Source organism: Trichosurus vulpecula, chromosome 2 (genome assembly GCF_011100635.1).
Source record: "Trichosurus vulpecula isolate mTriVul1 chromosome 2, mTriVul1.pri, whole genome shotgun sequence".
NCBI classification, from domain to species: domain Eukaryota; kingdom Metazoa; phylum Chordata; class Mammalia; order Diprotodontia; family Phalangeridae; genus Trichosurus; species Trichosurus vulpecula.
This window is the reverse complement of record NC_050574.1, coordinates 210,965,869-210,982,474: the sequence shown is the minus strand read 5'-3', so window position 1 is coordinate 210,982,474 and position 16,606 is coordinate 210,965,869. Positions and strand designations below refer to the sequence as shown.

The following is a 16,606-nucleotide window of genomic DNA, read 5'->3' as shown; positions in this document are numbered from 1 at the left end:
CCTCATTGGTTATGTCCAAATATATATAATATACATATATAAAACTCTGTATTCAGGATCTGTCCCTCTCTGAGGAGGTGGGTAGCATGCTTCTTCAAAAATCTTTTGGAATCTTGGTTGGTCACTGTACTGATCAGAGTTACAACTTTCAAAATTGTTTTCATAATGTTATTATAAAAATTGTTCTCCTAGTTCTGCTCACTTATGACATCAGTTCATATGAGTATTCCTCGGTTTCTCATGGCAGAAATAGAATCCAAAGGACTTGTTTTTCCTTTGTTTCTGAAGAGGACTAATGACATCACGGGTGATGTCTTGACTTGGGAGTGAATTGGATTTAACTGAAGCAGAGTGGGGCAAAGTCATCAGCCTCACTCTCCCTTCCTGAGTCATTGAAGTCCACTGGCAAGACAAAAGTCAAGATGACTGGCAGTGGTCTGAGATGCAGTGGATGACCTTGGTGTCTTCAATGACTGACCAGCTCTAAGCACTCCACAGCACCTGCTTCTGCTGCCTTCATGGTTGTTGGAGTAAATTGTTATCATCCATTCTGCCAGGTGAAGTCTTCACATGGTTGGAGTACACATCCCACTAACTCATTGAGTTTGAGGTCTCTTGGTTACTCTCAGCTTGGTTTAGCCTGTGTCTGGCGATGATTTGTCAGCTGTTCATGTTACATGCTCTTGGAGCCACAGGTGACAGGGGAAAAGATGGACCCCAAAGGTGGATGAATGGCCCTGAAAAGGGCTCAGCAAACCCTCACACCAGAGGGTCTAGTCTTCCTGAACACCTAGTACACCTCAAAGGACTTAGCAGCTGTTTGGATATGGGTGATGGGGATAGGAAAAAATTAACAATGAATCCTGTTTTGAGCTTGGTTAACTGCGGGGCGGGGAACAGAAGTTTGAAAATGGTTTAGGAGAGAAGATGGTGAAGTAAGTCTTGTGCATGTTGAGTTGGAGGTGCTAGTCCTATATTCAGGTGGAGATGTCTACCAAGTAGTTAGAGAAGTAGCTGCTAGAGCTCAGGGGAGAGATCAAAGCTGAAGAAGTGGTTTCGGAAAACATCTGCAGAGAGGTGATAATTGAACCCATGGGAGTAGACGAAATTACCAAGGGAAAGAGTGGAGAGAGAGAAACAGATGATGAGTTAAAAATTGAATGTATAATTAGTTAAATCTATTTGTTACCTTTTCAAGCTTCAGTCTAATTTCCTTTGACTATCTTTGTTGCCTTGTGCTAGAATTACCTGTTAACTCTCTTTTAGTATTTTACTTTTACAAGTAGGATTTTAAAAAATAAACTCTTTTCTTATTACTAAAATTGTCTTTAATTTATATATTAATCTTTTCATTATACTTAAAGGGGAATTAACAAATATTTAGTCTGCCTTTTTTGTGTGTGATTTGAGAATAGCTATTAAAAATTAGAGATCTGCATTAGATTTTAGCCATGGATGACATTGGGAATGCATTGTTCAAGATTCTTTATTTATCTGTGTAAATGAATTCTCTAGGGTCCTATGGTGTAATTTGTTAAAGGAAATGGATATAGGCCTTACTTGCCTGGCATAGTAAATTAACATTATACAGTATTTAATTAGATTACAATTTAAAAATCATTATAAATCCATTGGCTTTAACAAGGTCATACATAATGATGAAAAACTCATCTTTTGATAGTTAAGCCTAAACTATAGCCTAGTTAAACATTCTCCTTGAGGATATACAAGGAAACTTGAATTTTCTTTTATAAGGAAGAGGAATGTAAAACATCATCAGAGTATTAACCTTTTGCTCCTGGGTGTCACCCAAGGAAGGGAATGGCCACTTATCAACACCAGGACTGAAGGGGTAGGGGCCCATTTCCTTCTAGAAGGGACTTCTGCTTCACCTCACAATCCTTTAGCTGTGCTCAAGGTAATTGCTCTGGGGCAATACCCTTCAGGGTCCTATTCCCATGGCATCCTTATAGAGGGTCTTTCCTATCCCACAGTCTTGAAAAACAGAAAAAGGGGCAGACCCTGAAGGATTGGTCATTTTCTCTCCTGGTATGACTGCATCCACGTTGAACTCTCTTCTGCCCTCCTTCTGCTGCCATACTCTATCTCCAACTTCAAATGAATCTGCCCAGGTATAGTTATAGTTAGTGACAGTTCTGGGTATCATCATCTTGGAAAATATGAAGTGTAAAGGAAACAATTTCATTAGGAACTCTGAATGAACAGGATATTCATGGAGTTTGGAAATAGTAGAATTAGATCAAAAAATTCATCTTACAAATGACTTCAAAAAAGGGTCAAAATATTTTAAACATGAATATATCAGTTTATCTTTATTGATAATAGTAATGAAGTAGTGGGAAAATGATATAGTAGAAAGCAGTTTGGGCTTGAGATCAAGAAGATCTATGTTAAAATCCCACTTTTGACAATAACTGTGGTACCCTGGCAAGTCATTTACCCTTTGTGTTTCTTAGGCAACTGATTTGTTTATGCAGTCTGTTTATGCAGTCAACCAGAGACTGGTTGAGATTTTTGCTGGTAGAGGGAGTTCTCAGCCTGGGAGCTCCTTACATGATGAAATAATATGGCTATCATGAATTGTCATATTAACAATAATAATAATGCCCCCATCAATATATGTGGAGATATGTGCATGGATATACATACCAGATCTGGGAAGAACTTCCTCTATCAATGCAGGTTGGTATGTGTTCTGCAATTTATAGTCTTAGCAGGTTTCCTCAAACACCAAGGAGGGGTTAAGTAACTTATCTAAGGTCATATTATCAGTATATTTTGGAAATGGAATTAGAACAATAGAGAAATCACATGGCATAGTGGAGAGGGAATGAGGCTTGGAGTTAGGAAGACCTAGGCTCAAATCCTATTTCAGATACTCACTAGGTGTGTGATGCTGAGCAACTCACATAACCTCTCTTTACTTCAGTTTCCTCGTCCGTAAAAAAAAAAAAAAAAAAATTAAGGGGCTGGAGTCAATGGCCTCTTCGGTTCTTTCAGTCTCACAATCTACGGCCCTATGACTCTGAAACCAGTTCTCTCCCCTCTTTACTCTTCTGCCTCTCAATAATTTGTATTTTTCAAAGAACTTTCACAAATCAAAATGGACTGATAATATTTTTTTCCTCCCCAACAGCTTCAGGAGCTGATATGATTAGCATACATAATGAAGAAGAAAATGCATTTATACTGGAGACTTTTAAAAAACGATGGAAGGCCCAGGATGATATTTTATTAGGCATGTTTTATGACACAGATGGTAAGTGACAGTTCTGCTTGGCGATAGCATCTTATTTAATGTTAGAAATGCTTTCAGTCCCTTAAGTTTCTTTTGATTTTTGCTTCAATGTAAATAGACATTTTCTGTAGCTACTGGGAAGCTCTAGCTGTCCTAGACACAAATGGCAGTTTTCTCTCAAGGTGTTCCACACAATTCAAGCATTTATGGATCTACAAGATACTCTTGAAAGGTAGTTAAGAATTTAAGAAATGACATGTTTAAAAAGCTCAGAGTTGGTTCTTTAATTGAAATTTTGGTCTCAGTCTATTATACTTACAGAAATAGCATCATAAATATCATTAATAAACTAAGAGGACATTTGCTTATTGAGGTTAAATTACTTTTACCAAGTGAAAAAAAATCCCAAATCATAATGCATGTTTATGATTCTATAGATCTTACAGATCCTACAGGTCTTTGGAGCAGGTGTGACCCAGCAGATATATATCTGGGGGGGTTTGGTCTACCCGTCTGACTATAGAAAAGATGAGCAGTGATGATGAAGGCACCAGGCAAGAATCATGTGCTAAGGTCAAACGGGAGAACTTTCTTTCAAAATTATTCATCCTCAAGGTCATTAAATCAAGATTTTCCTGAGTCTGTGGGGAACAAGGGAAGGGAAAAAAGATTTATTAAACACCTACAATGTGCTAAGAACTTTACAAATATCTCACTTGATCCTCACAACAATCCCAGGAAGTAGAAGCTACTATCTCTGTTTTACAGTTGAAGAAACTGAGGCAGGCAGAGGTCAAGTAACTTGCCCAGGATCACATCGTTGATGATTATCTGAGGCTGGATTTTGAACACTGGTCTCCCTGCCTCCAGGCCTAGCACTGTATCCACTGCACCACCTACTCTGTAGAGGAAGAAAGTTCGAAAGTGGGCAGGTAGTATGTTGAAATGGAAAGAACACTGACTTTGGAGTCAGAGGTCCTGGGTTCAAATTTTGTTTCTTACTCCCTGCCTGATTGCATCTTACCTGTGGGACCTCAGGCTAGTTACTTAACCTCCCTGGCCCTCAGTTTCCTGATTGGTCAAATGAAGAGATTGGACTAAATGGCTTTGTAGAGTCCTTCCACCTCAACATCTAGAATCCTGTGATATCCTGCTCTCTCTAGTGAAAGAGTGTTTGAAGAAAGGAGCCTGACATCAGCAAAAGGTTTGTCTTCCTGCAGTTGTAGGTACTTTGAGGTTGATCTTATTTAACGGACCCTTAGAGGCTATTGGCCAGTATTCTAACTTATTTTATTCTGGTTTCACAGTTTATTTTCCAGATATCTCTAACCACATATTTTTATTTTCCTGAATGCATTAATGTCAAGCCCCCAATGAAGCCAGATGAGTGAAATATTTTTGTGACTTTATCTTAATAATCCTATAGGATATATAGTTATAAAATGTACATTATTCTAACTTGTGTAAATATACTTTCACACTTTGTCCAAAGAATTTCTCTAAATAAAATTGTTACCACTGTCTTAAGAGTATCTAATATAACTGCTCATCTTTTCATCTTTCTTTCTTTTTCTTTTTCTTCCTTTTGTCCTTTCTTTTTTCTTCTTTCCTTTCTTCCTTCTTTCCTTTCTTTCATGAGTGAGGTTGACAGTGTCATTCACCTAGACTCCAAGCAAGGAAGTTGACATCAATTCCTAACTATTTTTTACTCCTTATACCTAGTTTTTGTTTCTTTTCACTTTTCCTTTCACATTTTCAGTGTTTGTGTTTCCATTTTTGAGCCTTATAAGGAAAATATTAGGACAGATCTTGGTCATTTCCCACCTGTTGTACTAGAAACTTTGTATTGGCTTTTGGTTCATAAAAATGCTATCTAACAATAATAATGTGAGAAAACTTCCCCTAACCCACAGATGAAAGCTTCAAATGGTATGACAAGTCTAACATGACATTTAACAAGTGGAAAAACTCAGAAGAAAGTCAAGACCTAATAGACACATGTGGTTTTTTGCAACCCAAGTCTGGTATATGGAAAAAAGGAAATTGTGAAGTTTCTTCTGTAGAAGGTGCCCTGTGTAAAGCAGCTGGTAAGTAAAGCTGAAGGCTTTTTCTTATTCTAAGGAGAACAGCAAAGGGAGAAAGGAATATTTATGCTCATTTACCTTTGTTTTTAAAAAAAAAGTGTTGCAAACAGTGTTAAAGATTTAGAGTTAGTAGGGACCGGAGAGGTCATCTAGTCCATATGCCTTTTTTTTTTCTTTTTGTTTTCTTACTGATGAGGAAACTGGGGCATAAAGAGGTGAAAGCCCAAGGTCACACAAGCACTAAGCGGCAGAGCTGGAATTCAGGTTCAGCAATTCTAACTCCCAATCCAGCTCCTTTTCAATGTGCCCAGCTCCCTTTTTCAGAACAGGAGTGCCCCCAAAAGTAGTGTGCAGATTAATTCTGTAACTTGCATAAATTCAGGAGCTACGGTCACATCATGTGAGCCAAAAGCATTTTTCTCCTACTGGTACTTTTAAGTATTGGAAGGAGACTTTTCTCCATAGTTTCTTCCAAAGAAAAATTATACTTAGTGTTGTGTATGTGATGGTTCAACTCAAAAAATAGTTTTACAAAGTCAGTAGCTAAATTCCGCAAATCCAGATTACTTAAAAAGGAATTATTTTCCATGAGAGAATAAGCCCTTTTATTTAAACATACAAAAATTAATAACATTTTAATCCTTTTTAAGATTATAGGTCATCTGTGTTTATTTCTACAAAAGCAGTGATTTTGCAGAAAATTAATTTTGTGAGCAAAATTATGTTAGAGCATGATAGTGTTTTGTTAAAAAGCCATTGAACATAATGTGAACACTCCACATGTTCTAATTATTGTCATTTAAATGTTTTTTCCTCCGTAGTTGAAACCTTTCATTTTTTTAATTGGGATTTAAAATATCCATTCATTTTAATTGACATTTTTTCCTATGTTGTTGTTGTTGTTGTTTAGTCATGTCTGACTCTTTGTGATCCCATTTGGGGTTTTCTTGGCAAAGATACTGGAGTGGTTTGCCCTTTCCTTCTCCAGCTCATTTACAGATGAGGAAACTGAGGCAAATAGGGTTAAGTGACTTGCCCAGGGTCACATAGCCAGTAAGTTTTTGAGGCCAGATTTATTGTCTTCATTATTGCTTTATAAATAACTTGGGTAGGTGAAGGGGTGGGGGTCAGGGACTTCCAGGTAAGATCTGGTTGTTTGCAAATGAGGCAAAGGACCTCAATACCCCCATCCTCAATGTGTAGTTGTGTTCCTGACTGATGCATTATTGTTTGATAGATTCCAAAACATTTCCCATTAAAAAGGGGGGAAGAGAAGGGAAGGGAAGAATACTTGGCATATATTAAATTTGAATGAAATAAATAAAATTCATTTTGTTATGAAAATTTTGTGATTGAATGGCATTGAAGTCTACTAATACAATAATCACATCCTTATTCTTAAATTCTCATAAAGTTCTCATGAAGAAAAATGAATTTCTTAACTTCTGGACATTGACAGTTGAAATTTTATAGTAGAGACATACCATTACCATTATTTGGGATTCTTTTTTTTTAGATTGTATCCTTCACATGCACTGCTTCAGGGAATGATTACAATAAGACAAAACATTAATGCGAGGTGCAGAATACATATGATAGCAAGTTTTTTCTTTTGAAACTCATTGTTTAAAGTTAACAGGCTATGAATGCTGAAATAATTTTAAATGTCTGAAATATTTTGTTCTGATTTCCTTTTTTTCAGTTTCTTATGAAAAGAAATACTTACCGGGTGAGTATTATTCTTTTTTTTTAATTTAATTAATGTTCCACATGTACTCTATTGAAAACATAGCGTGCTAGCCTTCTTGTAGATACAGACGACCTTCACCTTTTAATTTTTATTTTCTTTTGGGTCCTAGAATCAAGGATTATTTAAGCAAATGGTCCATTGCATGAACTGCCTCAGCTTTTATATGAGTGGAACAAAAAGCCACTTGTTGATCTGCCCTATATATTAGATGTTTTTCTCTAAAGTCCAATTCCAGTGCCAGCTGCCTTAGGACATCTCAAATTCCCCTTTCCTCAACCTTCTTTCCCATTAGCCCTTGCATAGTACTTTGTTCTATGGCTTTCTAGTACCCTTTACACGTAATAATACTGAGTGTTGTTCACAAATATAGGGTAGGGGACACACAGAAGGCATTTAGTCTGGAACAGACTGGGGATTGCAAACTCAATCTGAGTGAACAGTGTGATATGCCAGTCCAAAAAAAAAAAGGGAGAAAATGCCATTTTGAGGGACATTAGTAAATGCATAGCTTCCAAGAATCAGGAGGTGCTTGTTTCTGTTGTTCATTTGTTCAGTCATGTCTGACTCCTCATGACCCCATGGACCATACCAGGTCCTTCTATCCTCCACTGTCTCCCAAAGTCTGTCCAAGTTCATGTTCATTGCTTCCCTGACACTAGGTCACTCTGTACTCTGTCCAAGTCAGACAACAACCAGAATGGTGTGTTCTTTTTTAATCTCCATGATTCAAGTAGGACACTGATAATACTCAGGACAAACAGGATAGTGAAGAATCTTGAGTCCATGCCATATGAGAACTGAATGAAAGATTGGGGGTGTTTAGCCTGAGGAGAGAAGACAGGGAGGACATGGTGTTATCTTCAAGTATTGGAAGGGCTGTCATTTGAAAGAGCTTTTATTCAATTTATTGTATTGGCCCCAGAGGACAGAAGGAAGGGCAGTGTGAAGTTACAAAGAAGCAGATTTAGACTTGAGGTCAGGAAAAAACCTTCCTCATAATTAGAAATATTACAAAAGAGGAAGGAGGTAGTAGATTTCTCAGTCACTTTTCAGTCGTATTTGACTCTTTGTGACTCCTATGAGGTGTTCTTGGCAAAGATATTGGGGTAGTTTGCCATTGCCTTTTCCAGTTCATTTTACAGATGAAGAAACTGAGGCAAACAGGATTCAGTGACTCACCCAGGGTCACAAAGCTATTAAGTATCTGAGGCCAAATTTGAACTCAGGAAAATGAGTGTTCCTGACTCCAGCCCCAGCTTTCTATCTACTGTACTACCTAGCTGCCTTCCCATTTATTAGAGGTCCTCAAGCAGACATTGGATGACCATTTGTCAGCAATTCCTTTCAGGTATGAGTTGGAATATATGTCTGCTGTAGTCCCTTCCAATGCTAAAATTCTATGATTTTTCCATTTGTATCCCTCTACTAAGTTGTAAATTCCTTAAAGACAGAGATAACATCTTATAAGGGCAGCTAGGTGACGTAGTGGATAGTGTTCCTCCTAGAGTCAGGAAGACCAATGCTTTAACATTGCTTCAACATACATGCTTTTAACAGATAATGCTTTAACATATATGACCCTGTTTGCCTCAGTGTCCTCATCTTTAAATGAATGAGAGAAGGAAATGGCAAACCACTCTGGTATCTTTGCCAAGAAAACTCCCAAAGGGGTTAGCAGAGTCATGAAGAACTATGTGAAAAATGACTAAACGACAACAAATCTCTAACTTTGCCTAACATAAGCACAGTAAGTGCTTAACAAACGTTTGTTACCGAATTGTATTGAAAAGTTATACCTGAAGTTTTTGTGTTGAATCATATATTCCCATTGACTTGCATAAAAATTTCAGAGACATTCCAATGGAAAATTACTTTGTCCCATGTAATAATATTCATACCTGCAAATGTTAATTTCACTTCAAGGAGCATCTGTCCTCCTCAGTATTTAATTCTGTGTGCATTTAATTCTTCCATATAACTCCTGCAGGAAAAGTTAATTAAATGGATAATTAATCAACATGGCCTTTTCAAACACATTGGTATATGCTAAAATGCACCACGCAATTCTCATTATGATAGTAGTTTTCACTGATTTTATGGCACATGTACATTTGTAAGCAGTCACTGTTTTGGGTATTGTTTCAGGTTTTCAATAAACTCACAAATGACAAGAATTCCCAGAGTTCATTGAACTTGCATTTGCACAGGTCCAATTCAGATTACTCACTAGGAGTATCCAATAATGGAAGCAGGATATTACATTTCTGGAAATCTATAATTATTAGCCAAAATATGTCTTCTTGCTATTTCTTCTCATTGGTCCTTTTTCTGCCCTTCGACCATATGGATAGAGACTATTCCGTGTTTCACATGAGAGCTTTTCAAATATTTGAAAGTATGTGTATGTTCCCTCTAATTATTCCCTTCTCTAAATGAAGTAACCCCAATTCTTTTAACAAATCCTCAAATTTATTCAACAAAATTCAATGTATATTTGAACTGAAAAAGCCATAAGGCTAAGACTGACTCTTCCCTCAACAAGCTTATCATCTAGATGGAGACAGAAATGATGTGGATATAAAGTAGAATGTGACATTACACACTATAGTCATGAACAAATTGCTGTAAAATGTAATAGGTGGAAAAGATCATTTCTGGCTGGAGGGGGTGGGGATAAAGAAAGGCTTAATGGGATAGGTGGCATCTGAAGGGGGATTTGGAGTATGAGTAGGAGATTAACAACTGGAGATGGAAAGGGGAGTATAGATTCTAGGCACAAGAAAGAATGTGAACAAAGGCATAGGGATAAATGTATTTGGCAGACTTTTTTTTGGGTGGGGGTGGTTGGGGGAATGAAACAGAAAGAGAAATTGTGTGAGATAAAATAAGGAAATACAGATTGGAATCAAATTTCAGATTCCTAACAATCAAGACTGCCCTCCTATGGATGTAGTATGGTTTTTCAGTGCTCCACTCCAAATGTGGCACCTTGAACTGATTGTGGTATGACCACTGCAAAGTGTGGTGCTCCTATTCTCCCACTTGATCTAAACAATCCTCCCCCAAAGTACTACTTTCATGTATTGTTGTGGTGTAGAGGTGACTCTGGGTACTCTAAACTGATGACAGCATATGACCAAGTAATGGACTTTGTCTGAGCACCAGCCTACATTAGGAAAAACTAATCAAAAAAAGGTTGACCACTGAATGAGAAAGGCATGGAGATGACAAGGTGACAAAGGTTTAGTCACAACTACTCAAGAAAGTATTTGTTTATTAAAGTTTGGAGACATGATCTATGTCTAGCAGAAGGTATGCCTACCATTATGAAATCATACCTTTTGAAGCTGAAAATAACATTAGGGTTTTTTTTGTTTGTTTGTTTTTAGCAGCTATGTCATACTCTTAGCTCATACTGGAATTATAGTTTTACACCAAGTCATACATATGCACAGAGATACACACACACACACATGTGCAATACGCATGCGCGCACACACACACACACATATATACATATATATGTATACACACACACACACACACACAAACACAGATAGACAGTGATTAATCTCAAACCTGTCAATCTGTGGTTGTCATAATCTTCCATTCTCCCCTTAAGAACAATCATGCAAAAAGTAATTTTTTACTTTTTAAAACAAGTTTAACTTGGACTATTTTCATAAGAAGCAGCAATTTCTTTTCTGCCCTGGAATGAGTTAATGACACTACCTTACATTTATTTAAGTAGTATTTTGTCCCTTTCAAAGTATATTCAGATCCATTATCTCATTTGATTTTTTAAAAAAAACTTTAAAAATCAAAATACAAAAAATAATAAAAACTTCTCATATTATTATAATGCTTTAAATTCCCCTTCCTTCAATAACACAATGGGGTAGGCAAGTGTACTATTATTACCATTTGACAAATGAGGAAATGGGAGCTATAAGAGGTGTGACCTTGCCTGTTACTGAGTATCTGAGGTAGGATTTGAACTACAGTCTCCTAACTCTATGTCCAGCACCTTATCCACATTTCTCTTGTGGATGTATAAATATGTATGTATTTTGCCACCACCCAACCAACAATATAGGTAATGCAGGGATGACATCACTGAATGGGAGTCAAGAAGACCCTGGGCTCCAATCTGACTTCGGTTACTTATTAGCTGTACGACCTTGGGCAAGTCACTTAGCCTCTGTCTGTTTTATCATCTGTAAAATGGAAATGATAGTAGTACTTACCTCCTAGATTTGTGGTGAAGATAAAACAAAATGGTATTTGTGAAGTTATTTGTAAACTTTAAAGTGCCATATAAATGCTAGGCATTATTATTATGTTTATTCTCGAAAGTGTTTTGCTTCTGATTTTTCCTTCCCCCAATCTGCCCTCCCTTCTATCACCACCCCCCTCCCCTCCTTCTCTTATCCTTATCCCTTCCTACTTTCCTGTATGGTAAGTTTTATTTCTATACCCAACTGAATGTGTATGGTATTCCCTCTTCGAGCCAGTTCCGAAGGGAGTAAGATTTATGTGCTCCCCCCCCCACCTCTCTCATCATCTCCTCCACTGTAACTCTTTCATGCCTTTTTTATGTCAGATAATTTACCCATTCTACCTCTCCCTTTCACCTTCTCCCCATGCATACCTCTTTTTTACTCTTTTAATTTTTTTTAGGTAATTATTCCATCATATTCAGTTCACACCGTGTGTGTGTGTGTGTGTGTGTGTGTGTGTGTGTGTATGCCTAACTGCTGACTCTCTGGTTAGGGAAGGGAGGAGAGAGATACTTGGAAATAAAGGCAATATAAACAAAAGGAATTAATAAAAGTATTAAAGTGCTACAGTAAATATTTTTTAGTCAAGCCCTAATCGGACCTTGTGATTTAAACACTTAGGTAGTTTGTCCTACGTGCAAAATGTTATGTGAATAAAGATTCACTAATCTTTACAATTTGAATTTTTATCCTTTCATTATTTTAGCATTTGCCACGTCCTTGTCACTCCTTTATCCTTTTGTCTTCTCAAAACATTTCTTTCAAGAACATCATCTGTAACTTCTCATCCATTGCCATTGTAATTTCAATGCCATCGTGCCCCCTTTTCCTTTGATGGTCCTTGGTTTCTTCCAGTTTGTTTCAAGTTCTAAATACCTTTAAGAGGCCACCATCAGGATCTGCGTGAGTTTGGCCCATACCTTCCCTAACCTTTACCTAGGGTAGAATCAAAAAGGACAAAGAACAAACACACAAACCAAGCCCCAGTAAACTGCTGGGTATAATCAAACCCTGAAGGATGGCATTTTAGATGTTTTTTTTCCTCTATGAAGTAAACATACATATTTGTGTTTTTATATTTCGATAGCTCTGTGATGCCCACGCTACGGGGTAGTCATAAGACAGACAGACGCAGCTTCTCATCCTATGCAGCTCTTGTTCTGGTCCTCCATAGGGAGGATGCCCAATGGGAGCACGGCCTTTCACTAGTTAGTAAATAAGTTTGGAGGGCACTCTAAAACTAACTGCTTTACAATTCTAGTCAATGAATTTAATGGAACGCATTTAATGTGACTGATTCCTGATTAAGAAGAAAGGCTCTACTATACCCAGTGGAACATTTCAGAAACATCTGGATCAATTTAGAACTTAAAAGAATTGTCTCTAAAAACTTGTAAAGAATCCCTTTAGGAACTGCACTGCTAAAAAGAAAAAAGCCTGTTTTCTTAATGTTAGTGATAATTGCCTTAGACTATATTAAAATGATAAAAACCATTCTCCTAACCCGCTTAAATCTTTCATTAAAACATTTTGGCATTTAACCAGTGGTCCCTAAGGAAGGCTCAGGAACTGCTCAAAAATACTTTGTCATCTGGGATTATAGAACTTTAGAGCTGGAAGAGTTTGTACAGATTATCTAGCTCCAATCACTTCGTTTTTACATATTTAGAAACTGAGGGCCCAAAAGGAAGAAGTAATTTGCCTCAGGCCATACAAGTAACATTGCCCAGACCCTAACCCAGGTCTTCTGACTTTAAATCCAAAGCTCTTTACATTATGAAAGAAGGTCCTCAGGGCAATATTTCTTCTGGTGACTTTTTATTATCACCAAAACTTGGCCATTACTGGCATGAATTTACAAGTAGCCATGAAAGCCATTTAAAAAACATAAAACATGCCAGCTATTATCATTATGCAAAAATAAGTGCACATACAAGTTCTATGGGGTGGGCACTCAGACATCTTCATATGCCTTTTGCTGCCATTTTTGACTCTTAGTCTTTAGTGAATTTTTTTTCTCCCTAAGTTGCAAACCAGTCCTCTTAAATTTAGCTAACTGAATTATCTCACAGTCTGCAAAGGAAAGAACTGCATACTTGCACATTTTGACAAAACTTTTTGAATACTGTTATAAATATACTTACACTGTCTAGGAATAAACAATACTCATTGGAAAGCCAGGAAGGTTTTAATTATATTTTACATTTATTCATTTGGAATAAATGGGTACGTCCTCTGAATGGAGTACAGGAGAGTACAAGGGCTCAGACAAACGCCAGTCCTTTTATTGGATCCCAATTTGAATCTCCCACCTGGCTCATCATTGGCCAGATGCAACCCAACCCTTTGACTGCGTACATCATGCCCTCCTCAAATGGCTCGTTAAGCATGCGTACAAGCCTCTAACCTTTCACCCCATCAGAAGTCTGGTCTGTGCTAGATCACAGCTCTGATTAGAAACAGATACCTCCAATTTACAATCTGCTATCACTATCCTGTGGAAACAAAACTCCTCTCACCATTTCTCACAATACAAAGCTGCATACCTGTAGAGAATCTAGAGAACCAAAAGACTTTGCTACACCATCCCTGAAAAGTGGTTTTTCTCCCAGCTAAAAATAATTTTAAAATTATAATTAAATATTAGCTGATATTTATATAGCATTTACTATGTGCCAAACACTGGGCTAAGCACTTTACAATTTTCTCATTTTATGCTAATAACCTTGGGGGGTAGGTGTTTTACTATTTCCATTTTACAGATGGGGAAACTGAGGCAAAACAGATTAGGTGATTTGCCCAGAGTCACAAGTGTCTGGGATTGGATTTGAACTCTGGCCTTTCTGACTCCAGGCCCAGAAATCTTAGAGATGACCTGCATTCAAACCCAAACTTCCTAATACACAAAAGTATTAAGTCATGTTCAATAATATGCCAGAAAAGCAAACTGTTCATCTTTCAATTAGAAAGTAACAACTAATTACAGCTGTTCGTGGGTAATGAGCAGATTGGCACAGATTTTAAAGTCAAAAAGAGCTTAGGCAAATGCCTAGGCAAAGACTTGGAAGGTGGGCTGAAATATCAACATACTATGTTGCTTTTTTTTTCCTCATGTAGATAAATGAGATGACACAATCTGGCCATTTTAAGAGGCTAAATTGATCATGATAGTAATAAACGTAGATTTTTCTAATAATTTCATTAAGGGCAGTTTACTGATATTCCATGAAAACAATTATCCCAAGAACAATGGAAAAGGAACATAGTGTGTATAAGAGCATGCAACATACAACTAATGAGGAACTTCAAAGAACTGGGGCAGAAGAGGTTATCAGGAAATATGTGATAAGAAAAGATAGGTTAGTCATGTCAAGAGCAAAAGGTGATAGGTGGACAGCCAGTGTTCTATTGGTGTCTTTTTGTTAGATTAAATGGAGGATGGCCTCTGGCACTTCTGGTGAAGTCTTTGTGGTGAAATTATGGGTCTCATAAGATGGGTAGGCAGGCATAGGGGGAGTTTACTCTGCCATTACTGCAGTGAACACACAAGCCCATGAGATCACAGATCCATGAGTATCTGACAATGTAGATGGCCGTAGAACTCAGTCATTAAATGCTTACGTGCCAGGCACTTTTAGATGTGGTTCTATCAGGGCAGACAACAAAATACATATAAGGTAATTTTGGGAAGGAGGCCCCTGGAAGAGTTAAGTCCTCATATAAGTGAGCTGAGCTTTGAAAGAAAAAGAGGGTTTCTAAGAGGTGGAAGAGGAGAGGGAGTACATGGAGAACAACCTGTGCAGGCAATAAGAGCAAAGAATTGCTTTATGTTAAGAATATGAAAAGAGATGGAGAGAGCTTTCTACATCCAGAAAAAGAACTATGGAGTCTGAATGCAGATTGAGGCAAACTGTTTGCTCTTTTTTTTTGGTTTTGTTTCTTCTTTCTGATGATTCATTCCATTGGTCATAATTCTTCTTTACAACTTGACTACTGTGTAAATAAGTTCAATGCGAAGTAATATATAGAAGATATATTGGATTCCATGCCTTCTTAGGGAGGGAGGGGACGGGTGGAAGAAAATCTGGAACTCAAAATCATGCAGATCTGAGTGTTGTAAACTAAAAATCTAAATAAAAAAATATGAAAAGAGCACATGAAAAGGAGAAATGTACAATGAGACTGGAAAGGTAGGCTGGGGTTAGGTTGTGCAGGGCTTTAAAGGCCAAGACATTTGTATTTGATTCTTGAGGTGACGGAGCCACTGGTGTTTACTGAGCAGAATGGCATAGTCAGACATATGCTTCAGGAAATTACTAGAAATACAAAACTTAGCTGGCACCCTGTAATGGCAAGCAAAGTGGGACTTTTCGCTGTTTTTTCTTTAGCAGTGCTTCTCAGCACTAAGGCAATCAACTGCCTTTGACTGAGCCTTGCCCTTGATTGAATCAAGAGCCTTTAATGACCTGCTTAAGTCACAAGAAAGCCTAAGTTACATGAGTTTGAGTCACATGGTTGTAATGCCCTCTTGACCCTGAAGGTTAGCATTTTGCTGGGGGGTGGGGGGGGTGCACTCACTCATTAGAAGTGTTCCTATGATTTCACCAGATGAGACTCTGGGTAGCCATTAAGGAGCCCCCTAGCTTTGAAAACCCTGATGTTGGTGCTTCTCTCTCCGGTAACCACGTATGTATTGCTGTGGACAGAGGCCTTATCTGCTGATTTGTGTTATTTGTTCTGTTTATATAATTTCTGCTTGTAATTTGTTCTCTCTGAAGTTCAGGGTGCTGAACTAAGTGAATTATGTATGTATGTTTAATTATAAAGTTGTTTTCTTTAGAAAAGCAGATCAAAGAACCTGTGCTATCAGCCCTCCTGTATGCTAGTGTTATTGGCCTTACAACCTCCACAGTAGCTTCATGCAGCATTGTTGTTACACACCTCATAAACCAGCATTTCTCAGCTGTTAAAACTTGGGACAGTTTGGTCCCTAATGTATCATTTTTTCTTTTTTTTTCCTTTACAGATCACCACATTTTAATAACAGCATTGGTGATTGCCAGCACTACAATCCTGACAATTACAGGAGCAGTAGTTTGGTTCCTCTACAAAAGAAATCTAACTTCTGGCCTTACAAATACAGCTTATACAACAGCACCTCAACTTCCTTATAATGATGACTGTATTTTAGTAGATGCAGAAGAAAATGAGTATGTTGCTTAATTTCATTATT

The 16,606-nt window shown here is 37.5% G+C and overlaps 1 protein-coding gene across 6 annotated transcripts in view; it reads left to right on the top strand.

The window, feature by feature from the left end:
• Positions 1 to 16,606, top strand: part of LOC118835778 (CD302 antigen) — a 204,233-nt gene that overhangs the window by 171,963 nt on the left and 15,664 nt on the right. For all 6 annotated transcript variants that reach the window (XM_036743034.1, XM_036743029.1, XM_036743033.1 and 3 more), the window contains 4 exons: positions 3,158 to 3,280; positions 5,173 to 5,346; positions 7,046 to 7,072; positions 16,400 to 16,583. In XM_036743034.1, the coding sequence (XP_036598929.1) occupies positions 3,158 to 3,280; positions 5,173 to 5,346; positions 7,046 to 7,072; positions 16,400 to 16,583 (508 nt within the window). The remainder of the gene's footprint in view (positions 1 to 3,157; positions 3,281 to 5,172; positions 5,347 to 7,045; positions 7,073 to 16,399; positions 16,584 to 16,606) is intronic.